Here is a 27,383-nt window from a genome sequence, read left to right as displayed (position 1 = left end):
CCCTTTTAATTTGGACTGTTTATCTATATTAATATTTCATTTGTAAAAAAATTCTCTTTTTGTCAATTCAAACATCAAATAATAATAATAATCACTTTTTTAATTTAAATTATTCACTTATGTGTTAATACATTAATTTGCAAAAAATGTCTATCTTTAGTATTATATTTATTGTATAATCAGATAATACTACTATTCTCTGACAGGTGTGGTCCTCCATGTTCAGCTGTACACTCATTTCAGTGTGGTATGAAAACTGACTGTTATCATATCATGTGAATTTGATTTGCTTTTCTACGGTATTGAACACAGTAGAGTTTGAGTTATTCATATCTAAAGAGAAATATCTTTTTTGAAGGTGCTGCTCTTTTTTTCCCTCCTAATTTCTTTTGTTCAAATGAGAGAAGTGGAACTTTTCAAAAAATATTTTCTTTATAACTTTTTGCATATAGCCTATTTCTATCATAACATGTCAGGTTTCAAAGTAATACTTCTCTAATACTATATATAGTAATATGGGTAATACACTACTTTTCAAATAGTCAGAACTATAAACAGTTTAGTTGAATTCATACAGGGTATTAGTGTGGAATTTTACTAGTTTTTGATTGAATAAATGTAAAACAAATTTTATTTGTTCACATTAATTAAACTTTGAAAACCTCTAGTTTTTTTTATTTTCAGAACACTTAAGAACTTTTGACTTGAGTTCTTCTAACTTGAAGTCTTCTGACATGAAATGGTGAGTTGATTGAATGTACTGTACAGAGTTCAATCAACTTGTTAATATAAAGAAATTGAAATATTAGTAGATTTCCAAAGTCAGTACAGTATCTTAAGTCCATTGAACATGTTTTCTTTAGTATAATGGAATTAATATCAAGTTTCTGTTTTAGTAAACTTAAACTTTCAGGCAGCCCAGTTTTTTATTAATTAAAACAAAGGTTTTTGTCAAAGATTCATGTTCTGAGACTGTCACACCACAAAAACATGTTATTAACATCCCAGCTAAATTTGAATTGTTTTTTAAAAAATTCCAAGTATATAAAATTAGGTCTCAGTCATGATAAAATTATCATTTTTTTCTGCTCTGAAACACTGGGGACGTGTCTCAGCATCAAACACCACTACCACCTGAAAACCACCTGAAACATGGACGCTCCATCTCACAGCTTTATTGGACATGTCCAGACATGTTTGAGCCACCAGAGCCAGAGGACGAAGAGGACTTCTTCTGTGTGGGGTTGTTGGAAGTGAAGTGAGCTGAAGTGAACTGCTGGACTGATTTGGACTGTCATAACTGACTATTAAGGAGGGTGAGGGGTGAGAAAGATGGTTTGTTTGTCAGTTCGTAGGGCTTATGTAGTGTTGGGGGTGTCCTGGCTCCACTTCCTCAGCGACCTATATTTTAGGTCCACCCAAAAACTCCTCAACACAGGAATGATAAACAGCACTTAAACTGTTTAACTCCACAGTTCAGCACAACTCAGGTCCCAGTCTTCTTTATTTTTTCTTCCTCTTGTCTTCCTTAGGAGAACTCCATCTTGGATAACAGGAAAATTCTGCATCAAACCATGAGATTTCAGTATAAAATAACAATAAATACGAACATTAAATAGGTCACATGTGCAAAACATTAGCTTATGGTGATAAAAAAATATATGTTTGAAAGAAAAAGTCCTTTTTTTCCTTTACACAGACTTTAACAGTGTACACTGGTGCACCTGTAACATGCAACATAGCACAAAATCCAAACAATGAATGAATAAATGAATAAACAGATATTTCATATTTAATATACCTAGTATAATAAATAGGTAACATCCTGTAAAAGTCTGACTCTTGTTTGATTAAACTGCACTATGTCTGAGTATTTGTGGTGTATTTTTGTTTGTTTGTTTGTTTGTTTCTCCACAGGGTCAATACAATTCCAAATACCAGACAGCAAACACAAAAATGCAGGAAAAAAAAGTGGAATTGCAGCTTGTTTGAGTCACTGTGCCTCCACTGAGGGAGGATAGGAGGGGAAGGAGGGATCAGAGGGTATGCTCCACATCTGACGTCAGAATCTTGCTCCAAAGATAAGCCGCGAGGCTTAATGTGAACTACAATGTTCGTTCCTTTAAAAAGAGTCACGGAGCTCCAGCGGCCTCGCGTCACCGCGCACAACGCTCAACACCTGGAGAGGAAAAGAACACCCACCTGCTACACCTCCTCCCTCATTCTCTGCGCACAGTCCATGGAGCCGGGCAAGGAACTATGAGGACAGCCGCTGAGACCTACGACACCGCGCTGCGCGTAATGAAGGACAGTCTGGAGGAACTGGTCTGAGCGCAGACAGAGAAGATGGGAATGGCGAGCGAGGACCTGCTCGTGACACTCCAGATACTGCCAGGCTTCTTTTCGAACTGTCTCTTCCTCGCGCTGTACGACTCCGTGGTGCTGGTGAAGCGCGTCGTGTCGCTGCTCAGCTGCTCCAGGTCCGCCCGCTCCGGAGAGTGGCGCCGCATGCTGACCTCCGCGGGGCTGCGCTCCATTTGGAACAGCTTCCTCCTGGACGCGTACAAACAGGTAAAGCTAGTGCCGATTTTTAATATGGATCATTGTGAAGTGAATTAAACTTTGACAATGTTATAAATCGACTATATGGCTTCACATTTTAAACTTTACGCATGCATGTCTCCACATATCTAACCGAGGGCGCACGGTCAAATCTTTGGCAAGTTCCCGTATGATTTCTCGTTATTTGAACATATATAGATAGAAAAGCTAAATTATTTTCTGTTTTTTTCATGTGTCAAGTTAGTGCGCGTGAGAATGTGTGAGTGTGTGTGTGTGTGTGTGTGTGAGAGAGAGAGAGAGAGAGAGAGAGAGAGAGAGAGAGAGAGAGAGAGAGAGGGGAGAGACAGACAGACAGGGAGGGTTGGCGGTCAAACCTTCATTCTGGCTCTTTCTTGCTCTCTGTAGTCATATATATTGTGTTGTAATGCAGCCGAATTCACCACAGTGTCTCTCTCATTTACATACTTTTCTGTTGCGGCTGTGAGATAACTATGTGAGGGTGAAATTTGTTGTTAATATTTTAGTTACGTTAAGGGTTAGTCATTGCCAAGTTCCTGAGCTGCAGATTAATTCATAATTTGATAATATCAGACAAAATGACCGAAAATAAGGTGTATGACAGCATCTGTAGAGTACAAGTTAATAATTCATCATTTAGCCTGACATTTTCCGCCCTCCTCACAGTTCAGGCAGCGCGGAGGTCACTAAGTTGGTTCCGAGGGCGCGGTGTCCGTGCGCACACTTAACCAGTCTGTTCCCTCCATTCACACTGAGCTCCACATGTATTTTGTTCTACTACATGTCCAGATGGGAACTTCATACACTTGTAGTTTAACTTGTTGCACGTGGCAACTATTGTATGATAAATTATGTCAGTAACCTGTCAGCACTATGATACAATGTATTATATTATAAACTGCTCACAGGTTTGAAGTCACAAACTGAAGTCAATTCAGATTTATGTGATATGCTTTGGAATAAATTTATGTTTTTTTTTTATTTTATTCAATCAAGAAGTTATTTTATTGAGATTTTTAAAGCTGACACTTTTTAACAAGAACTACAGACACATCTGTTATTGAACTGTTAGAACCAGTCAGGTGTTGACAGTCACTGTTCCTGATCAGATCCTCTGTTGGAGCTGTGTGGGCGTGTACAGACTGTGCTTAATTGGCTTCTGTCTGGCCTTTGTCCATTGGACTACTTAAAGGGACAGTTCACCCCAGAATCAAAAATTCACATTTTTCCCTGGTGTGTAGTGCCATTTATCCATTTTTTCGTGTGAGTCAGTCGTAGAGATGTCTGCCTTCTCGCCACTATAATGGGACCAAATGGAATTTGGGTTGTGGTGCTCAAAGCACCAAAAAATACATTTGAAAAATGCAATACTAGTGTCTCTTTACAGAAATCATGACCCAGTTACTCAAGATAATCCACACACCTAGTTGTGAGTAGTTTCATGTAGGACCTACTTTCTTTCTGCATTTTAATCTACCGGAACTACTTTCTTTCCAAGTAGAAAGAAAGTAGTTCTTACATGAAACTGCTTATAACAAGGTCTGTGGATTATCTTGAGTAAGCAGGTCATGACTTCTGGAAAAAGACACTGATATTGAGTTTTTCAAAGGGCTTTGAACACCACAAATCGAGTGCCATTTAGTTCTAGTCTAGATGGATAAATAGCACTACACGCCAGAGAGAAAATGTAAATTTTTGATTTTGGGGTGACCTATCCCTTCTAAACATTTTTATCTTAATTAGTTCATGAAGCATCATCATCTAAGTCTCAGCCTAAGCACAGGGTTACACATGTGTGAATATGGGGGAGTGACATTCGCCCGCCAAAGGCGAATGCCACACGCATCTTTCCTATTGGTTGAAGCTTCGCTGGGCAAAGTTCACCCAGTTGAACTCAATGCCAAGCGGTGCCACAAATGTGCATGTGTTACTGTGCTTTAATGCTGCATTTACACAATGTCAGCGGGAAAAAAAAAACATCATTCTAGAATTAGATTAGCCCCGCTGCTAACCTTGTAGCCGCACTCTAAGGCTGTCAGAAGAATTGATAATTTATCAATACCACATGTTCAAGACCTCAGTTCAGTTCAGGCTTTATTGTCCTGCCTGAAATACAGAGTGTACTGTGTCTTTTTCTGTACAAGCACTGCATGCATGTTGTTCAGTTAAAGAAAGAGAAAATTATCTTATTTTGTGTTACAGTGTAAAACAAATAACAAGAATGTGGCATAAAACTCCATCCAGTGTCAACCTGAGCAGATCATGAAGTTAGCTAGAGTGAAAACACCTGTGTGTGTGTGTGAGTTGACACTGAATCACTGAAGATAAAGAAAGACTTGAATTTAGCTTCTTGAGAATTTTTCTCATTCCCTGTGTGTTTGTGTGTGTGTGTGTGTGTGTGTGTGTGTGTGTGTGTGTGTGTGTGTGTGTACACTATATGTATTATTGGAGCCTGACCCATACTGGATTTCTGGGGCTGATACACATCTGACATCAGTATATCGGCTGTTACTTTTAATGTATATTTATGTGTATTGCAATTTAGGACAGCATAATATTAAAAAAAAAGTCATATTGCAATTATTTTAACTGACACTGAGATCACCATATGCAATATGATAAGTGGGAATGCAGTTTTTTTATTTTTATTAAAAAGAAAAACTGTTCAAATCTTTATGATGTGACATTTGTTGGCATCTGTACTAAAGAAGGTTTTCTTTCTATTTCAAGATTTTTCAGTCAGAGCATCTCTGCAGTGCTACAGTACCTCATTATAATGCTGTTTTCTCACATTTTTCCTATTTTTTTTTTTTTTTAAAGTTGGCGATATTGCAATTTTGATAATATTGTGATTAGGAATGTCCTGATCCGATCATGTGATCGGAAATCGGGTCCGATCACGTGATTTTCAAATGATCGGAATTGGGTGGAAATTATCGGATTTAACCTTAAAAAACAACAAGCATGGGCATGTTCACGTTTTAAATTCATCCTGAGGTACAAAGAGATTGTCAAATGGAATGACAATGGCTTATTTTTAATTTGAATAAATTCCACAACATCAATATTCATTGTTGCACAGATGGAAACAACACCGTAAACGTCACAATTTATGGCAGGCAGGGAATTCAGACAACATAATAGTAATGAGCTGGTAGTTAGTAAGCTAACGCAGGGCAAACGTGTCACCTCAGGACAGTGAAAATGTCTGCAGTTTGGAGGTATTTTAAACTGAACAGTGAAGACAGTGCAACAGCCACTTGTAATGTGTGCAAATTGGACATTTCACGTGGTGGAAATGTGGATGTGTTCTCTTTTTTCTTATAATAATAATAATAATAAAAATAATAATACAGGTGTATATGTCCACAATATCAACAATTTCAAATGACAGTAAAATTCAATCTAAACAAAAAAAGAGGAAAGATAAAGATTATGGGTAATTTCACACTTGGTTTCATAAAAATTAAAACAAGAATATTAATTGTAAGGGTGTTGCATTTATTGTATATTTATTACATTTTAAAATATTTTTATGTTATTGTCATAGGTGTAAACGTGGAGTAACATGCTTCTACTTTTGTCGTATTGTAATTGTATAGTTGAATATTGTATTATCAGACAAGAAGGACTGAAGAATAAATTGAAGCTCATTGATTTAAAACAATAATTATTATAAACTGATAAACAGTCACAACAGGGAGTCCCTACCGTTTATCTCAGTGTCAAAGGCTTTACAATGAAGACAGACACAATATGAACAGTTTTGCAGGAGGTAAAAGTTACTGTACATGTCTTTGCATTGTGTGAGTAAACATATTTTGATGTCCTCAGGTGAAACTTGGCTGTGAGGCACCCAACTCCAAACTGGTGAAGGTGCCTGACGTCCCTCGGTGGAGCAGCAGCAACATCAGCAACATGACCAATGTGCCGCCTGGTGCCAGGATCCGTAATGGGGACGAGTGCCGCCTCCTGGATTTTGAGTCCTCAGACCGCCCTCTGGTGGTCAACTTCGGCTCGGCCACCTGACCCCCCTTCATCAGCCACCTGCCAGCCTTCCGGCAGCTGGTGGAGGACTTCAGCGATGTGGCTGATTTCCTGTTAGTGTACATTGACGAGGCCCACCCGTCCGACGGCTGGGTGGCCCCTCCCATGGGCGCTTGCTCTTTCAGCGTGCGGAAACATCAGAACCTGGAGGAGAGGATAGGGGCGGCACGCAAACTCATTGAGCACTTTTCCCTGCCGCCGCAGTGCCAGCTGGTGGCTGACTGCATGGACAACAATGCCAATGTGGCGTACGGCGTGTCCAATGAACGGGTGTGTATCGTACAACAGAGAAAGATCGCGTATCTGGGTGGGAAGGGGCCTTTTTTTTACAATCTGAAGGATGTGCGGCAGTGGCTGGAACAGAGCTACGGTAAACGGTAGGAGTACTGAAGGACAAGCACAGAAGAGGACATGTCCTGTATTTCAGTAGGGAACTAATGACATTATCTGGTTGTGTATAAGCATGAAAGGCTGAATCAAAAGGTGTGTTATGTTGGTGAAGGAAAGTAACTACGTACATTTACTTAAGTACTGTGCTTAAGTACAGATTTGAGGTACTATACTCGAGCATTTCCATTTTATGCTACTTTATATTTCTCCAGTACAATTCCAAGGGAAATTTTGTACTTCTTACTGCACTAAATTTTAAAGAAATAAGCCCAACTTTACAAGCTTCATGGTCAAAGTGACGGAACATCAATGCATCAGTTATTACAGTTCAGTAATATAATACACATTATTCAGAAATGGGCCATTCTGCCTAATGAATACTTTTACTTTTTGTACTTTCAGTAAATTTTGATGCTAAGACTTTTGTACTTTCACTGAATGCAGGTCTTTTACTTGTAACAGAGTATTTCTACACTGTGGTATTTCTAAGCACTTCTTCCATCACTGTAATATTGTGCCAAAAAGTTCCAAAAGTTCTTTTACTTCTGAAATCAGGCCAATTTTTCGCATGCAGGTCCTTTCAAACTGAATAGTTAGCAAGTTGACTGTAGGCATCATAAAGTGGACAGTGTGTGTGCGCTTCGTCTTATGGAAGAAAAACTGACCACTGTCATGCTATAACATGAAAAGTATATTCTCATAATTTGATGTCTTTCAAGTCATAACAAGGTATTTTAATCTTATTACAACATACAAACTTATCATGATATAAGAATAAACTAATATACTATCTATCTGGTTATAACATGGTAACTTATTGTTGTAACATAAAATGTTTCACCTTAGGTGAATGTGATGCTTTTAAGATGACTTATCATGTTATAACAATCTAGGCCCAACAATGAGGCTTACCCACTTGCCCCGGGCAAATAAAATGCCATGTTGGGCAAGAAAATCTGGCAACTTACTTGCTCATCCAGGCGAGATGTAAAAAAAAAATTCAGCTATTTTGACAACTGATTAATTGTTAAAGTGATTTTTCATGCAAAATGGCAGAAAATGCTGTTTTGGCCTTCTCAGATAAGGAGATTTCCTGCTTTTTACCAGTTTATTATTATATTGAACTGAATATCTTTTGGTTTTGGAGTGACAAAGTGAGACATTTAAAGACATCACCTTGGACTTTGAAAAACTGGGATGGACATGAACAAAATTTAACTTTGGGAAAATCACGTGATAACATGACACATTTTATGTTGTAAGTTTTCATGTTAAAACATGAAACATTTCATAGCAACAATAGTCGTTTCACGTTATAATGTATTACTGATCATACTTTTCTTACGTGGCAGCAGTATGCTGCCATAAAATCTTATTTATGCCCACTTTTAGCTGCTAAAATCATGTTTTATGTGATTTCCATTGGAAACGAAAAGGACAACTGACTGAAATAGGGAAGAAAACTGAAATTCAGATTCTTTAAATATGTTTTATGAAGTATGTACTATGCACTGTTGTCAACAACTTAACTCTATGTATGATCTTTATCTACGCTCCTATCTCTTTGGGCAAATATTCATTCATACAGTACATGCTGACCACTGTTCTCCATCTGACAGCTATATATATATACACATTTCTTTACTGTCCATACAGTCCCTATGAAAAGCATTTATCCACTTGGAAGTTTTCATGTTCATGATATTGAAGCAAAGATGATTTAAGGTGGCTTTTCTGACACTGGTCCACAGAAAAAAACACTCGTAATAAAAGTGAAAATAGATTTTTCCAGTGTGGTTCAAAGAGTAAGTATTCACCCCCCTTCCATGTCAGTTTTTGTAAATGAAACTTTGGGAGCATTTACAACCTCGAGTCTGTGTGGATAGGTTTCGCTTTATGCTTTGCACATCTGGGCAGTGCGATTTTTCCCCATTTGTCTTCACTAAAGCGCTCAAGCTGTCAGGTTGCATGGAACAGCTCGAGTGAACAGCCTTTTTCAGTCCAGCCGCAAATTCCTGACTGGATTGAGAACTGGTCTCTGACTCAGCAGCTTGTTGTTTTTAAAGCTATTCCTGTGTAGCTTCAAGCTACATGCTTTTAGGCTTATTTCCTCATGCTGGAAACAAATCTTCTCCCCAGTGGCAGGTCTCTTGCATCAGGGTTTCTGTGTGCTTTCCTGCACTAGTTTCACACCCCCCACCCTCCTGAGCAGGCAACCCCACAGCACGATGCTGCCACCAGCATGTTTCACGGTGGTTCACACTGGTTTACACCAGACACGGTGCCAAACACTACATATCCTCAGAACATAGAACCTTCCACATACATGCTGGCAAACTATAGCCCAGATGGCATGTTTTTTTTTTTGTTTTTTTTCTCTTTTCCACTCTCCCATAAAGCTGCGAATGGTTAATCGCACATGTCTGCTCGATGAAGATTTACAGCTGTCTCATATTCATATTCTTTCCATTTCCAGTGTTGGACTTGTGGGTGAGCCACAGGGGCTCAGACCTGAGAACAACCAAATTTTGTCTTTAGTTCTGTGTCGAAAAACTAAAAGTCAAAAGCATTTCTAATGCTGCGATGAATGACAGAAGGACAAAATCTCCAGTCTTGGGAATTGGCACGAATCATGTCCTATCAAAAAAAAAAAAAAAAAACCTTAGAAAATCATTAATACCAACATTCTAAATACCAATTTCTCTTGTGAAAACATATTCTTTAAGGATTTATATAATAAAATATATGTAATTTATGATTTGTTTTGTTTTGCTTTCATTTTTTTAGTTTTTAATCTTGCTCTGCCAGAAAAGACCCTTGGCTCAGACAAGAATTCACAACTTCAAACGTTAAATGTGTTAAAAGTCTTCAAAATCTAAAACTAACAATACCTACTGAGATAACATGGGTATAAAATATCCTATTATAATCCTCTTTGTTCTAAAATCAAATTTATATGAAAATGTTGGCCAAAATGTTGTTCGCTGGAAAAAGTTGTGTCCCAGATTTCTGTCAACCCCATCAGATTTGTACAAAAATATGATTTAATCAGGCATAAAAAGGGTTAGCTATACCCTAAGGACCCCTGTCTCACTTCCTGGTTTAAAAACAGGCAGAATACTGCTCAAATCACTGGTGAGTTTTTTGTTTTTCCACAGATACATTACATAATATTAGTATCAGATGTGTCTCAACCATAACATGTCAACTCTGTAGTTCTTCTAAATCAAAGCTAAATAAGAATTATGGTTTAATAATGTATATTTTAATTAACATTAAGCGAACTCTGAGGCACTTTAAAAAATAAAATGGCTGCTCACTGTGACTGTGCTGTGAAATTAAAAAAATTAAACATTTCAACTCTGCAAGACGTCTATATTTAATAAACAATTAATCACTTGGAAGTTGGCCTGTTACAAGGTTTAATAGCCAAGAGTTTGATCTAAATATATTTTCCAGCATAACTGACAAGTAAAAATCAAAATACAGTTTTGTCCCAGTTCTTAAGAATGAGTGAATTGTAAATGTTTGTGTGACTCTGACCTGATCAGTGTAGCTGATTGTGTCTTCTGTCAAGGATGTCTTTAGTCTGTTGGATTTGGGCTGCTTTCATGTGCTGTTTGTGCGTAGTTATTTTGCATGGATTTGGTGTTGAATCTGAACAACCAGTGCAGTGTTGGCTACTGGACACCTAACATGGCTACTGTCCATCAGCGTGCAGTAAAGACCTTACTGGTCTTCATACCTTTGTGAAGCAGCTTCGTGAATGTGACCCTACTTTAAAAACAAGATTTCAGAATAGAAGGGATGTAGCGATTTGCATAACAAGCTGGCTTTCATTTTATTTCTCTTTGTAGAATTTGTTATTGGAGGTGACAGCCTAATAAAGTCTGTCTTTCTGTTTCTTACTCCCCTTCTGAAGCTCTCCATGGTTTATGACAGATGTCCACTTTTCATTTCCAACAGATGTTCAGTGACTCAGAATTTTAACTCTATCCATCCTCTGACTTTGGCTTTTCAATGACTTTCCTCCTCAACCTTTCTTATGGAGTTACTTTGTCTTAATTGTATATATGTGTTGCCATAATACAGACATATTGATCCATTTTAATTCCAGTTGAGCAAGACAGGTACCCTGTGGAACCCCGAAACTTTCTCGGAACGTTCCTGTTTCCTGTACTTAAACACGTTATGTTCTAGGCTGGTCTTTACTGAAAAAAAGCTAACCAGCTGCTCTACATCAGTCACCAATTAGCTAGTTACAGCTAATGATAGCAAATTACTTGTGAGCTAGCTTCTCTACACCAGTAATTGGGTAGGTAATTAGCTCACATTTTAATAACATTAGCTAACTTAAGATGTGACTACACAGTATGTCTCCCCAACAATTGTCCTTTAACCATCTTCAAAATTTGGTTTTCTTTCCAACAAAGACAAATCTAGCATATAGCATATCTAAGTACAGGGAACTGTCAAGGAGAAGGTTGACCAAGGTTTCGCTGGTTACCAAGCGTGCTCAATGGAACACAGACCAAAAAAGGGGCGGGTCTTGGGAAGGGCCAGTTATAACCTCTTGACTATACACAGGTGGCCTTAGTTTTACTAATTATGTCACTTTTAAAACCAGCTGCCTGCACTACTGATGAGGTATATGTGTCTTATTGAAGTGGGTGAATACTAATTATTTGACACAAAAAGGGTCTGTGTCAAAAAAAGCCACATTGAATCTATTTTGATTGCATGATGAAACCATAAAAACCTTCAAAATACTCTTATAGGCACTGTAAATTACTGCATGTAAACATTACAGTTTGTCATTTAATTAGAATGCATATTATATTATTGCTGCCTGGATTGTTTTCTAGCAACATCATTTTCAGCCCATGATGTTTTACAGTGTGGGATATCGCCATAAAGGTTGCTCTTCTAAAGATAGTGCTGGGCTAAGAGTTGATCCTGGGATAACTTCACACACACTCATTGTTAAGCCAGAGTTAACCTAAGCCCAGGGCTATACGATTCACACTGTAGCCTTTAGCCCTGTTTCACACCAGCTTCTTTTAGCCCTTTGTTTAGTTAAATTACTTACATCAGGGTATCCCCACTAACTTGCCCACCTTAAAATCTCTCTGTGGGGCTAAGAACACTCAAGGGCTTTTTACACTGCATATCCTTAGCCCTGAGTTATGAGTTGACTTTCAGATAATCTAGCCCCCTTTTACACTAACATTGTTAACCCGGGGTTAACGTAAGCCCAGTGTTATACGATTTACACTGTACTTATACTAGCCATGGGTTAAATGTCTGTTGAAACACATGACTGATGTTTATGTTCTAGAATGACATGTGACTACTCTGTAACAGCCTTTATTCCCATTTCACTCTGGCACTTTTCAGCAGCATGTTTAGTCCATTTTCAACGGATAACCCAACAAACTTGGGGCTAACCCTGCACCAGCGCAGGACCAGCAAGCCCAAGGCTCAAATCGGGGTTAGCCCACTTTGTAATCTACCAGGATTGTGCCGGTGTGAAACCTTTCTTATCCTGGGGCTAACAGTTCCCTTAGCCTGGGGCTAAGTAGGTTCCAACAATGCTTTTAGACCTGGACTAAGTGCAATTTGAAAGGCCCAACTGTTTACGCAAGGTTAACTTAAGCCCACGGCTATAGAATTCATACTGCACTTCTACTAGACCTGGGTTAAATGTCTGTCAGGAACAAGCGTCTAATGTGTACATTCTAGAATGACACGTGACTATTCTGTAACAGCCTTTAGCCCCATTTCACACAGGCTCCTTTCAGCCCTGTGTTTAGTCCATTTTCAAGGGATAACCCAACAAACTTTGGGCTAACCCTGCTCTGGCTCAGGACCAGCAAGCTCAAGACTTAATTCAAGGTATTCTACTCTGTAATCTTTCGGGATTGGGCTGGTGTGAAAGCTTTCTTATCCTGGGGCTAAGAAGGGTCTAAGAATGCTTTTCAACCTGTACTAAGTACAGTGTGAAAGGCTCAATTGTTTACTGTGGATTAACCTGAGCCCAGGGCTATAGGATTCACACTGCACATCTACTAGCCCTGGGTTAAATGTCTGTTGGCATTGGAACTTGAGACTAATGTTTACATTCTAGATTGATGTCTGACAACTCTTTAAAAATCTTCAGTCCAATTCAATGCTGGTGCCTTTTAGTCCTGAGTTTAGTCAATGTTCAGGGAATAAGCCCTAGTTTTTAGTCAGGGGCTAGCCTGATTTGCAGTGTGCCAGGATTGTTACAGTGTTACATTTTCTTAGCCAGATGCTAATAGCTCCCGTAATCTGGGGCTACAAGGTTCTAGCAGCTAAATCCCACCAGGCACTGTGGCGTACAGCTGCGTTGCATTACGGCCTCCAGCTTTCCCCTCCACTTCAAATACGCACTGTGCCACGTCAATTAGCCCAGAGCTGGTGGAGCAGGCAAGAAGTCTTTTCAAAATAAAAGCCCCAGTGCAGACTTGCAATCATAAAGACAGAAATGAAAGGAACTGTTTAACTACATAGTGTACTTATCCATGGTAGAAGCACAAAGAGCAAGGGAAGGAGACTAAATCAACACAATATGAGCAAGTAAACATAATCAGGTGGCCAAAATGCTTCTGGTGGGGGCTGCGGATGCGTGGAGGATGGATCAAAACCATGCCACAGACATGCTGTGCCTAGTGGACTCAACCAGTAAGAATGGTTGACACAGGAATAATTTCCACTTGTGTTGGGGGGGGGGGGGGGGGGGGGTGTCCATCTCACTTCAAAATCTTATTTCTGTCTCTCCAATTTTATTGATTCAGACAGTTCTTATTTTCTTGAGACTTTGTTTTTAAACACTGTCCTCTTACTGTCAAGTCACCATAGAAAGAAGCGCTTAAAGCCACAAGCTTAAGGATCAGCAGTGAATGCTTTTCAGATTTTTCTGCCCTGGGTCTTGCCTTTCAGGATACACACAGCCTGACCTGACATGTTGATGGAAGTTAATTGTTTTGTATGCAGCCTAAAAGAAATAGTCAGACACTACATTTTTCATATAAAAAAATCCATGCAATCTTCCTTTTTATATACAGTGAACATTCTTCTCAAAGATTGACCACAGTAAAAGAGTTCCTTGTTGTAAAAATGCAAATACAATATTATTTATCGTTTATATTATTATTTTTTTTATTTACTTAAAGTGCATTATCAGCACTGTCAGAAAAGTGACATGAGGATAATACCTGATCCAACAGAAGGTTGAAAGGCCCAAATGCTGGTAGCAGAAGTTTTTTTTTTTTTTTTGTATTTTTTTTTTTTTTAAGGAAGCCACCCAAAGGCAATTACTTTGAACATGATTCTGACCCGCCTCAGTTCCCAGGTTGTTGTACGTTACGAGGAACTGAGCAGACCTGTGAAGTTCTCTGCCTGTGATGTTTTACGATTGAGGTTCAGTATAGATGATTTTCACTTTCAAATGGTGTTGTAGGGCATGTTTCAATGTTAAGGTCAGAAACTCTTGAAAGTCAGTTTGTTTGTGTGGGATGTGAGGTTAAAGATGGGTATAGAAGGTGTCGTGCTGAAGCGATAGCATTTTAGCTCCACAGGACACACAGATTGGTTGGTTCTGGTTCACAGTGACGAAGGTGTGCAAATGAAAACCTTTGACGAAAGAGTCCCTGACTCGGTCTCTGGTTGGATACTGAACTGCACCTGGTCAGCGTGACACAGAAACATCACATCTGTTTTCTTTGTCGATCTGCTAAAACTAGTTTTGTCTCAGTAACTGATGTACACAACTGTTTTCCATTTAATCTACTGCACTTTTTTCATTACTGCTTATTGCAATGTTTTATTTTTCTAATATGTCAAGAGAGAAATAAAGTGGAAATAAAGGAGAATGTTTGCTGCTGAAACTGTTTTATATGTTGTCTTTATGTCACAAAGGAATCAAAAGGAAATTCATGACAGAAAAACAGAAATTCCCACTGGGTGACTCAGATGCAAATGCTTAATTTTAAGATTTTCATAATGCATTTTTTTGTCCCTGGTAATTTTGTCATTTTCTTTTCTTCAGTTCTTTTTTTTTTAAAGACAGTTGACATCATTTCAACAACTACAGAGACAGATCCTTGCTGTTACAGAGAGCATTACAAGTCTGTAATATGATTAATATGGATTAAGGAATATGCAGCCAAGAAATTGTACAATAACTACATTCTGAATGAGGGATGCATAGGCTATTAACAGAAGAATGCTCTGACATGTTGGGAGACAATCTGGTAAATTATGTAAATTTTAAACCAAAAAAATTGGTGGAAACCAAGCAAACCTTTCCTTACACTGCAGGGAGAGAAGGGGAGAGGACAGAAAAACAAAAAAACACACATACATGCAAACAAACAAACTAACAAGAAAATAAGCCCCATAACATAACAAGGTGTATTAATTTAAGTTCATAAAGCCTGGCGGTGACTTTCATATAAGAAACCTATTTAGACAATTACCATCTGTAAGTGAAGAAAGAAACTTTTCTTCTTTTTTTCTCCATTGTACATATTTCTTCAACAATATTTGTCCATTCTTCTATTGTGGGGTGGTCAGGATGTACCAGCAAATATCAGAAAAAAGAAATTAATATTCACTGTGAGCTTTTCCTAAAATAAAGGTTTTAAAGTGGTAAGGTATTCTTGTAAACATACTTTCCAACATTTGGAATTTTGTCACTTTTAGGCGGTAAGTTTGCTGAAAATGACAAAATTCCCAGGGGGAAAAATTATTCAAAATTAAGTAAAACATATTAGTTTCTTGTCATCAAAAAGCATGTAAATAAAGTTTGAAAAAGCCTAAAATGTAAAGAAAAACCCTCTGATTTGACACTTGATCTCACTACAAATCTGAAAACTTTTCATTCTCTGTACATAAATATGATCTCACATCTCCAAAGCTGTCAGTAAAAACTGTTTATGTGTAGCAGTGAAATAGCTTCAGTCGAGGGCCTAATTTCCACTAGGGATGTGGGGAACATGGCTACGGAAACACTGAAAGACAAGTGAGAGAGAGAAAAAAAAAATTGTGATGTGATCAGTTTTCTAAGTCTGATCTAAATCGTTTTGTCCCCTGTGTTTAAGACTTAAGATCACATGAAAATAAAAGTTTTACCAGGATAACTTTTTTCCACCTGTGAAAAGAGGCGGAAAATATATTTTTTTTGTTGGGATCATTTATTTTTGTTGTTTTAATACTCATGTTGGCCACAAGAGGCTGAAATGCACCATTGCTAAGTTGTAAAGAAGACAAAAAGCGTCTTCTTTTAGCTAGACATATATTTTAATATGCATCAAAAATCAGCAGCCAAAGGACAGACATAATGGTGATGTTACTCAACTGGCTAACATGCAATATACTGTAGGTACCTTGTGTTTATTTAACTTATCTTCCACAGTCCTGGTCAAAATCGGCAGCCAAAAATACATATATACATCACAAAAAACATCAAAACACAAGAAACAGATAAAATAATAATAATAATACTACAGATGTAGGGTTTGGGTGGTAATAAACCTCTACAAACTGGATGAAACCGATGGCATGAAGGTGTAGAGCAAGGAGGAGAAAGGAAGAGCATGAAACAACAGGGATTTTTGGTTCCAGAGCTCTGTTTTTCTCTTTACTGCAGAGTACATGCAGTCCCGCATCTCTTCCCAAACATGCAGCAGGTAACAAAGAAGTTGCTCAGGTGCAGCCAATTGCAGCAGCAGAGCAGAGGAGACACACAGGAGACACACAGGAGACACACTCACCTGGCCTTTTACCCCTGAGTCTCCTCCCACACTAATGAAATCACTGTGACACTCCCCCACTAACTTTAAAACATGCATTTACAATTTATCATTACATACAATGAACAGACACAATGCAAATGACTGAAATACTAACACAGATTAAAGAAAACACCTCATAAACTAAAGAAATAACTAAACACAAGCCAAACTTAGCAAAAATATCCCCTCTCTCTTCCCTGATCCCTCAACTCAGCCTAACCAGATAATCAACAGCTGTTCGCGTGTAATCTTTCTAATTAGTTTTACGACAAACAGCAACTTTCTTGACTTGTAAAATTATGTCGAATGTCGTGCTACAGTACATATTTTTTTCTGAATGGTGGTTCGGTGGACACGGCGTGACTCTATAGCAGAATAATAATGTGTGCAGCAAGACATTTCTCCAGCACTGACAGAGGTAGGTCTGGATGTCTGTGACTAAACTGAATATCACTGCCCAGCTGTATTTTTCTGGGAGCCAGTAGTCGTCTGTGTAGCTCGTGCTGGAACACCAAATTAAAAAAAAATATTGACACTGACCTAAATCCCTTCTTTGCGAAATCATTCAATACTACCCCTTTCCTCAGGAGACTCACAACTCAGGCTTTGTGAGGACATGGAGTCCTGAAGGTTCATGTGATATAGAAGCTTCTGAAAGTCTACTCTGGCTGACCCTCTGTTTATCCAGGCCGAACTTTTGTTCATTCAGATTTACCGACTAATCCAAGGAGAAAGAGCATGGCTGGAGGAGGACAGAGAGTAGTAAAGAATACATTAAGGAAAGGAAACGGAGTGGTGTGAGTGCATTTAGTACACATGCCGTCGCCTTTAACACCTTTCTTACCCAGTGTCGGCCCAGTTTTTCAGCTCCCACCACCTGGACTTTTTCTCTGTTTCCACAACCTCATCTTCACATCTTCACAGCTGCTGCTTTATTGTGGCAAGACAGTACATTTTCTGTTGGATAGCAGTGCAAAAAAATACACTTTCGTGGCACACTCTGGGCAATTACCCTCAAAGTGTTAACAAAAAGATGGCAGCCTGCGTATTCACGTATGCTCTCACACTAAACGTCCAGCCAGATGCTCAGTGATGCTAAAAAGTGCAGCGCTGGAAAGGAAGAGACTAATTAGCTACACAAGTTCAAGCACCAAAGACAAGAAAAGAGGGGCTGGTGTGTGTGTGTGTGTGTTTTTTAGAGAGCCTTCTAAAGAAAAGGGGACTCGTGGTACAGAATCATAACAGGAACCCCCTTTTTCTCATGACCCAAAGACACAAATACATCATGTTTTGGTACATGCTAGTTTCTGAATTTCATTGTTCCTCTGAACATCTATTCAAATAACTGCAGGAGAACCAGGACTCCATTTACATGACTATTTCTTTTTGTGTAAAACTGTAACAGACACAAAATGACACAGGCATTTTTGACTCATCAGAGACTGTAATTCTTATAAATAGGTAACCAAAACTTGCATAAAGATGGTAATCTGCAACTGCAACATTATGTTAAGTGGTAAGGACAAAAATACATTTTCTATAAACTCATTGGAACTCATTGTGCATCGTAAATATTGAATAATAATAAAAAAAGGAGAAATGTGAAACTATGCTAAACTAAAACTAAGCTGCAAACGTTAGCATGTCCGGCTAACTAAGAGTAGCTTACTAGCTGCAATAACTTTACCTCCAGACTTTAACTTTATCATCTCAAAAACAATGGCGGCCGACGACCATTTTTTTGAGTATGGCTAACTTATTTGGGTTTACAGTGTACTAGACTTTTAGGGCAGGACTTCTTGAAAAAGTTTCTTATCTACTGTCTAAAATGTGGAAAATAGTAAAAAAAAAAAAAAAAAAAAAAGAAATAATTGTAGACTGATAGTATATCTGTGAAGTGTTTATCTGATTTGATTAAATGTATTATAGATTGTGGTTGCTGAATCTTAATGAGCTGTTTGATCCCGCAACTGAGACCTTGCTGTCCTTTCCTAAGAAGTGTCCGATCCACATTACCCCTGAGAAAAACACAGTTATAACCTGACACATCAGATGCTTTATTAAACAGAACCATCTGGAAAGCCATCTGTAGAAACTGTTTGGAAAAGGGTGAGTACTTAAAAAAACACTTGGTAGGCAACTGATGAACCATCTGTCGTGTCTAACATGGGCTAACTTCAACCAATCAGATCAACTCTCCAAACTGAAGCTGAAGCCGGAAGAAAAGCTATAACATCTTTTCCATGGAGAAAAGCCTTCAGCGTCTTTGCTCTTCTTTCAATGAAGAAATACTCTCCAGTTCTGATATACCTGATGCTATCACAGTATCTATGCTAATCTCTTCAGGAGTTTGTGTGAGACAAGTTGTTTCCATGGATGCTTTTCGCTGTCTGTGCGCCTCAAACCACGCCCGTAGCTGCTTGTAGTCCCTCCCAGGACACTGATTGGCTTGCACCGCCTCTGATGTGGACACAAATGGATAGCTTCAGCTTGAAGGCTGGCAAGAGGTGTTCTCACATGACCTCAAGGTCTTGCGAATCAAGCAAGGTAAGTGGAGTGATTTACAGTTTTTTGGCCAATGCATAATTCCATTTGTGCTCTGTGACCCACATTACTGAGACAAACACAGAAATCCAGAGGCCAACTTTTTCCCCTGTTGATGAAGTAATAAAATACTAGTTAGCTAGTTTGTTCAGGTACAATTCTGTCATGTTATGTTGTACTGGAAGTGTGAAATACTGAACATGTGAGTTTAGCCACAAAAGACCAAGTTTATATTGACCAGTGTTGGTTGTCAGATGTGGGATTTAGGGGGCTAAATGGAGCCTGTCTCTGTGTGATCCTTTACACTCCAAAAAGCTGTGTCAGCTGAAAATCATACAGCAAGCTTTGGCAGTACATCTGTTGTTAGGCTTGAAGAAACTTGAAAAAAACAGACCTCCATTTTTTCAAGTTGTAACCCCTTAAGAAGAGTCTGTTAATTGCCTTAGTCTTGTGCTGGCATGGATTTAGTGTGAAGAGAAGGCAACTTTAGAATGAGGAACTTGTGTGGGTTAGAAAGTGCCAAACTACTAGTGAATAAGCTATTAAGTTATACCTCACAACCTTGTATCAAGATTCGTTTCAGGTTGCCAACCCTCTAGGATCTGGCAGAAATAAATGCAAGACTGATCCCAACACACAACAGGTCTTCCACTGATCTAATGCTGGTAATCTTGTTGTTCAGGAAGAACAACAAGATTAAGATTTCATTTTTTTGGGCCAAGTTGGTGACTTGAAAGAAATGGAAGAAACTTTATGGTCCTGAATGGAACATTGTGAGGGGTAGTGTGTTATAACGGGGCAATCTAGAGCTAAAAGCACCTATTGCCTCACAGACACCCACAGAATCAGGTCCTGTTAGGTCAACTGTGTGGCCCAGTCATCATTACAGTAAGAAATATCCAGTAGTGTAAAGTATGACTCAGGTCGCAATCAGCTGCAGCATTATCTTCTTTGCCTGCTAGGCCCCCCCTCACTGTTTGGGTCGTGACCGGTTTGAAGGGATTGTTTCTGCTAATCTCGCTTAGTGACTGCTGAGAAACAGTTATTACCAGTTTAGCAGGATAATATCAGACTTTCCATACAAAGGCAGTAATGCTAACAACAAACCATGTGAGGTATGACCGGATGAGGAAAAGCTCAGAGGGTATGCTCCTCAGAACTGCTCAGAACCTCTTACATGTCCTTCCTCTAATGCTTTGGGGATCAAAACTTCACTTGAAGATAATGTTTGGCAGTTGATCTCTTGATCTGATATGTGTACCTAAGATCCATATGCCAAGTAGCATATCTAAAGATACTTAATGAGGAATATCTCCACCTTAGCCTGGGAACCTGTCATGTTTTCATTTATTCTGGCAGATCTCACAGATTTTGTGGCAGGTTCAATATGTTTTCACCGGTCCAGATTTGAGGCCACATTTCATACATTTCAATGCTCTAACTGGTTTTAGGTCTATCTAATTGTGTCCAGTCAGCAGCTCCGCCCAGCATAACACCTTAGAGTGACAAAACTCAGATCAAACTGTAAGACAAGACACTGTTGATTAAATATTAAAAAAACAAAACAATATTGCCTATTTCTTGCCTCAAATGTTTTTGGAGATATCTTTTAGTCATTTTTTGTCCTGTTTGAAGAAGGACCAAGCATGGCTAGGTTTTCTTGCTCTGATTGAGTTGTGGGTCTATCCAATTGTGTCCAAAAATGAACTGAGAGGTTGCAGCCTAATTAACATTTGCATATTCGTCTGATGATGCCAGGCTACCTCCAACTAAGAACTTTATTCCCAGGAAAACCACTGAGAGCCAAACATCATTACTGTGAGCTCAATCTTAATTTTTGCACAATTCTAAAAACATTGGCCGCACTTTAGCTGAAAGACACCAGTTGCTTCAAGCATATTTTGGGTAATTTCTTCCAATGATTTAAATAGGGGAAGCAGTAAAGTTTGATGACCATTTATACCATACTGGCATTCAGAGGGCTGTCAGGATCAAGGGCCTTTGTCCAGATGACACTACTGAAACGCCCCTGTCACATGCAAAGGGACAATTTACAAATGAGGCATGTTTGTTGTGGATCTAGGTGTGCAGTGTCTACAAAGCACTAATGATGCTCATTAGGCGGCTATGGCTCAGAAGATCGGCCATGTCGCCGGGCAAGATACTGAACCCCAAATTGCTCCCAAAGTCTGTGCCACCATTGCGTGAGAGCGTGTGTGAATGAGCATCAGAAACGCCTCTCAATAAGCAGGTTGGCACCTTGGATGGCAGCCTGTGCCATCAGTGTATGAATGTATACATGAATGGGTGAATGTTTACATTCGTGTAAAGCACAATGAGTGGTCAGAAGACTAGAAAGGCGCTACAGAGAGTAACCATAGACACATAATTTTGCAGATCACTGTCCACCGTGTCTATATTATCAGTTTGGTCTCTACTGAATGGCCATGCACCATTCTGGACTAAACAAAGGAATCTATTATTGTGTGTGTTACCACAGCTAGATAGAAACTAAAACAGTGGTTGGTGAGTTGGTATCCAAGTTAGGGGTGGAAGTGCTGGATGATCTACAGTTAATTTCGAGGTCAAGTTACTGGACATCTGCTGATATTGCGTATCGGAGTCCAACAAGTTCCTAGTTGGCCACCTCCTCCCTGGAGGCAGAAAGTGTGGCATCCTCCAATGCTGTGTCTTACCCCTGTCAAAAAAAACCTTTCCATGTGAGAACAGCATTTGGTTGGACAGGTTCCAGGTGCCATGGGACAAATAGAGGCCCACTCTCAAAAGAGCCATTGATGCTGATACAGGGCCAGAAGCAGAAGATCACGACACATGAGGCGTTTGCACATATGAACTCGAACAATGTCCTGAGAATCAGGTCGGGACATTGTCTGAATTTGCCCTTTCACACATGTAGCAAACAACAGGAGATTGTCTGCATCAGACGTGTTCTCACATGGTGGAAATACTCCATATGGTTTAGTCAAGGGGACACGACCGCGCAGTGTCTCCAAATTAACGAACTGTGATGGAAGCAGAGACGGGTGATTGAAACCGAGGGCGGCATGACTCCAGTCTGTCTGCGTGACAAGAGACACTTCTCTGACTGTGTGGAAATCTGATGTGTTCACATCACAGATGACCAAAAATGGGACAGGCTGGAAACATTATGAAGCAGCTACACACTGTGCAACATCATCAACACATCCTCATGTCCACGTCCTGATGAAAATCAGTCGATTCCATGAGAGAACGCTCCCTAGACCCAACATGCAAAGACTGCGCAGCAATCACAAACCCAGAAGTATCCAGGAAGTGTTTTAGATCAAACTGAGGAGGACAGATAAATAATTGGATAATGATACTTAATTAAAGTTACAAGTTTTATTTATTCAGGTTAAGACTTGGTCAAAAATGGGAAGGAAAATGTGTATTTTGATTGGCATTAAGAGAACTTTTTGCAACTTAAAAAAATTAAATAAAAAAAAATCTCTCTCTCTAAAAAATAACTTTATTATAGGATAAAACTGGAATCAAGAAGTTCATTTTTAGTTCTTATTCAATTTTGACCAAAAATGTAGTTACTGTGATTAGCCTTTGGACGGCAGTATTTCCCTACAGCAGGCATGTACACAGTGGATATATCCTCCTCCATTTAATGACACCATATGCATTTAATGGACATACTGCATAATGAGTGTGCATGTAAATCCTTTTTAACATGTCTCTTTTGTCAGTGGGATTTGATTTATTTTCATCATCTTTCATCTTATTGATATAAATGAATATTCTTTCACCACCAATAAATACAATGCCACTTTTTTTGCATGTTATATGGCTCTAATAATTTGGACATGTCAACCCGAGGAGCAATCCCTCGTATTACTACAAAAAACCCAACTACATACAGGTTTTGTGATTTCACTGGGTCAGTGCTACAATCAAACCTTTAAAGGAGATAAAAGACATGTGATGTATAATACATATTGTGAGCAATACCTCTGAACAAACTTCAGCGTCAGTCGTTCAGCTCTAGTCTCAGTATGATCATCATTAATGCATTTTTGAAAGGACTGCCTGGTGACAGTGCAGCCAAACTGCAAATACAAACAGTGGTGGGCTGGAACCTGTCAAAATCAAAATCATGTATTTTTTTCACAGTTACACTAATGTGTGTCTGATTGTGTCTGAATTTAGTGACTTTTTCAGTAAGCTACTATAATTTATCCACAATGAATATGGTTATTTTCTTATTTATTCTTATTTCTTCCTATATGGTATATCTGAATGTTAACTAAACACATCACAGCTAGAGAGCCCATTTCTGTAAGAAAGCAGATGATTCCAGTTTTTTCCATCATGGTGGTGGCCTCATTTTTCACACCACAGAAAAAAATTTGCACCATCGTGTTCAGCAGCCTGTCCTCTCAATCACCGTATGCGGTTTTTAGCTGTTGTTTTAGAAATTACGGTGTTTCATTAATCAGCTGGAGTTGGAGAGGTACATTGTCTCAACTTTTGCCTCTTTTTGGAGTATTTAAAATTGACTGTCCCGTTGCTCACAGGTGATTGTTCAATTTCACCAACCTGAGTTCTTAGCAGTTAAAACCTCATACAGAGACAATTACACCTGAAGCAGCTCAAGGTTTGAAATTATTAACAGTTTAAAATGACTGTCTGTCTGTCTGTCTTTGTCACTCTGTCTGCCTATGACTGTCTGCTTCTTTCTGTCTTGTCTTTCTGTGTCCAGTTTTGACATTTTAGACTGTGGTCTATTTCAATTGTTCATAAATTCAAACCTTGGTTGCTTCAGGTTAAATTCTGTCTTTCATTCTTTCTTTTGGTCCTTTCAGTATTTGAATTTCTCTGTGCTGTAACATACAGGTGATTGGCCAGTTTCACCAACCGCAGACTGGTCCTGTCTTCTGATTGGTGGATTGACTAAAGCTGTTTTTTGGCTGTTCAAACCTCATACAGAGAGAATTACACCTGAAGTGTCCAATTTTGACATTTTAGAAACTTCATATATACACACACACAAGCTGTTCTTTCTATCTGTAAGGGGACTTTTACTGACATACACAGAGACACACACAGTCACATACATACACACATGCACGCGACAGCACATGCATGTGCACACACACAAACACACACAACCTCAATGATACACTACTGCTATTAATACTACTGCCATTATGGTGGGGTAAGTATTACTATCACTATTATTCTCAGTGTTGATTAATTGATTAATTTATTAATGGTGCTGCTGCAGTGTTTAGTTAATCATCCATATGTCCTGGTTTTCATTGGCCTGTTTGTGATCAGATCACCTGATTGGCTACTGAAATGTAGATGTTCCAGTAAAAGTTCTGAGTTGAAAACCTACTCATAAAGGTACAAGTACCCAAAAAACTATTTAATGACAGTAATCTGAGTATTTGTAATTAGTTACCTCCACCCCTGGTTGTTTTCATTTGATTTCACATGATGTTACATCACATCACCTTTACAGCATGAATGTATATTTAATCAGAGCTGCAGAATTTAAATGTCAAATGTTGGAGTATCAAGTACAGATTTGATGCATCTCATTGGTTTGTGGGAAATAATTATGTTGATATCATTCAGTGTGACGTCTCTGATGTCCATCACAATCAAACCTCCATAAATCTGCTTAGAAATCATCAATGAAAGATGCTTCACAAGTTGTCTGCCATTAATCAGATTTCTAAGATTTTGTCAATATCAAAATAATCCAGTTATAGTTGTCTGTGCAGGGAGCCTGAAACTTTTGGACCTGAAGTCTCAGAAAGAAACTTTTTTCTCAGATTTTGTTGGTGCAGAAGAGTCTGTCAGGGTTCCTACACAGTCTGGAACACTGTGGGATTTGATTTGAGGAACTTCAGGCTCTGAATAACTACGGACAAAAGAAAAGAGGATGGAAAAAATATTTGTGTTTCCAGACTGTTGCCCCTTTTCTTTCTTTTTTCTTTTTTTTTTTGAATAGAAAATCCAGAATTATAAAATATAAATGAATAATAGTAATAACACTTGGCACTTGGGGCGTAGCATTTTCCAACAAATGAGGGAAGAAATTATGTGAATTTACATTGTACTTTTTACAGCAGACTCATCCCCATGATGCATTGCAAACACACACTAAAACAATATCATGTGAGGAAAATTTCGGCTTAAAATGTCTGTAAATGCTTTTGAATTTTTTGGCATTGACCAGTCATGCAAACTGTTGTCTGATGCCCTAAATCATGTTTGAATGATTCTCAGTTACAAAACTTGTGATCAGTCAGGAATAGTCGAAGCACAAGAAGCCTCATTTTACTCTGGTGTCGAGTCGTCTGCAGCAGAATGTGACACAGACCAACAAATTCTGGCTTTTACATCCAAACTTTTCACCAGGGTGTGTGATCTTTCTCTTCCAAATCAAAGAAAACCAAACCTTTATGGCTGCATTCATCAGTGTTTCTATGGAAACAGTCAGGTGTCAGGTTAGTTTATCTCCTCTTTGGTAAGTGTGAGAAGAGATTTCTGCAATGGAAAAATGTCTAGGAGCCTCATTTATCCAAAGAAGTCACATCCGTTTGCGTTTTTTCCAGATCTAAAAAAAGTAAAAAAAAAAAAAAAAAAGGTTGACAGAAAAACTCAATTGTAGACGTGACCTTTCACTTTATTTGTCTACATATATTTCTCTTTATGAAATGTGGACTTTAAACTCGCCTTCATGTCCAACTGTAAACCAGTGAAACTTCAGAATGTGATTCTGCATGTTGTAACGCAGCGATTCTTCTGTATCAAAGTATGATTTCATGTTTGTGAGGAAAATGTGTGTGTGGAGGTTTCCTGTAGCAGCCTGAGTGTTTGATTTAAAATCTATCAACTGTAGTTTTGCTTTTCACACGTGATGTGAGGTGTAAAAATGTACTATTACAATCATATTTGTTTTAAAATATATTTTTTATAAAAATGTTACTAGATTTCTGTCAGATTTTTTACCAAAACATGATTTAATGAGGTATAAAGAGTAGGAGTGTAAATCACCAGTTTCATCATGACACATTATTATTATTATTTTTTGTGAACAAACTTTTTATTAGTTCATGTTGACAAAGCAAACAAAAATTAGGTGTACATATATGGATACACTTTTGAAATGAGTAAACTTAAATTACTTCATATTATGTTATGCATGTACACAAAAGTACCAAGCCTGCAGATAAAATACAAACATGCATATCCATGTATACCTTAATATAATATTGTATGAACATAGATACAGACGTACACCTGCACCCACAATTCAATCCATGAGAAACATGGAAAATAATCTGGATTTTTTTTCCCATCACCTGGACGTAAACAGGTTTCTGTTCACCAGAGCTCAGCAGTCTGAAACTCTGTCAGAGGAATCTCAGTGTGCACTCAACAATAGACAACAACAACAACAACAACAACAACAACAACAAAAAATACAAGATACAAGTAAAGATGTTGAGATTATTGAAAAAAAATTATCCAGTAATTTGTATGTTGTCAAATGTCGGGGTGTCATAACTGTAACAGTCGTACTTTAATAGTGAGGAAAAGAGGTTGAACAGGAAACAGGAGACTGCTGCTCCAAATACTTACTTTCAACTGGTAGGTAGTAGAGCTGCACAATTAATCACAATCACAATAAAATCACAATAAAATCACAATAGTGCAAAATCCAAATCACAGAACCAGAACCAAATCACAGTTTTTTGAAAAAGTAAAAATGTGTGATAAATCAGTCTTATAATGAGGTGGTGTAGAGCTGCAGAGATGATCTGAGCTAAAAATCTTCTCCAGGTCAAAGAAAACATGTTTGTTTGGTTCACACCTCAATAAATATCACATCATCACTTTTTTTTCAGCGAACATGAAAACTCATCATTTACACTAACTCAGTCAAAATAATTGTATTGTGACTTTTGTGCCACATCATGCAGCTCTTGTAGGCGACTG

At 38.4% G+C, this 27,383-nt stretch overlaps 1 protein-coding gene across 1 annotated transcript; it reads left to right on the top strand.

Moving 5' to 3' along the window:
- Positions 1-2,238: 2,238 nt before the first annotated feature.
- dio2 (iodothyronine deiodinase 2) lies at positions 2,239-7,544 on the top strand. The gene is made up of 2 exons (XM_084742719.1): positions 2,239-2,571; positions 6,415-7,544. Exons 1-2 carry the CDS (start codon positions 2,347-2,349, stop codon positions 7,006-7,008), a joined length of 819 nt encoding a protein of 272 aa, XP_084598845.1. The 5' UTR covers positions 2,239-2,346; the 3' UTR covers positions 7,009-7,544.
- Positions 7,545-27,383: the final 19,839 nt, after the last annotated feature.

This window comes from Lutjanus erythropterus, chromosome 18, assembly GCF_056507025.1.
Source record: "Lutjanus erythropterus isolate fLutEry1 chromosome 18, fLutEry1.hap2, whole genome shotgun sequence".
NCBI classification, from domain to species: Eukaryota; Metazoa; Chordata; class Actinopteri; order Lutjaniformes; family Lutjanidae; genus Lutjanus; species Lutjanus erythropterus.
The sequence above is the reverse complement of the archived record's forward strand: the minus strand, read 5'-3'. Positions and strand labels throughout refer to the sequence as shown.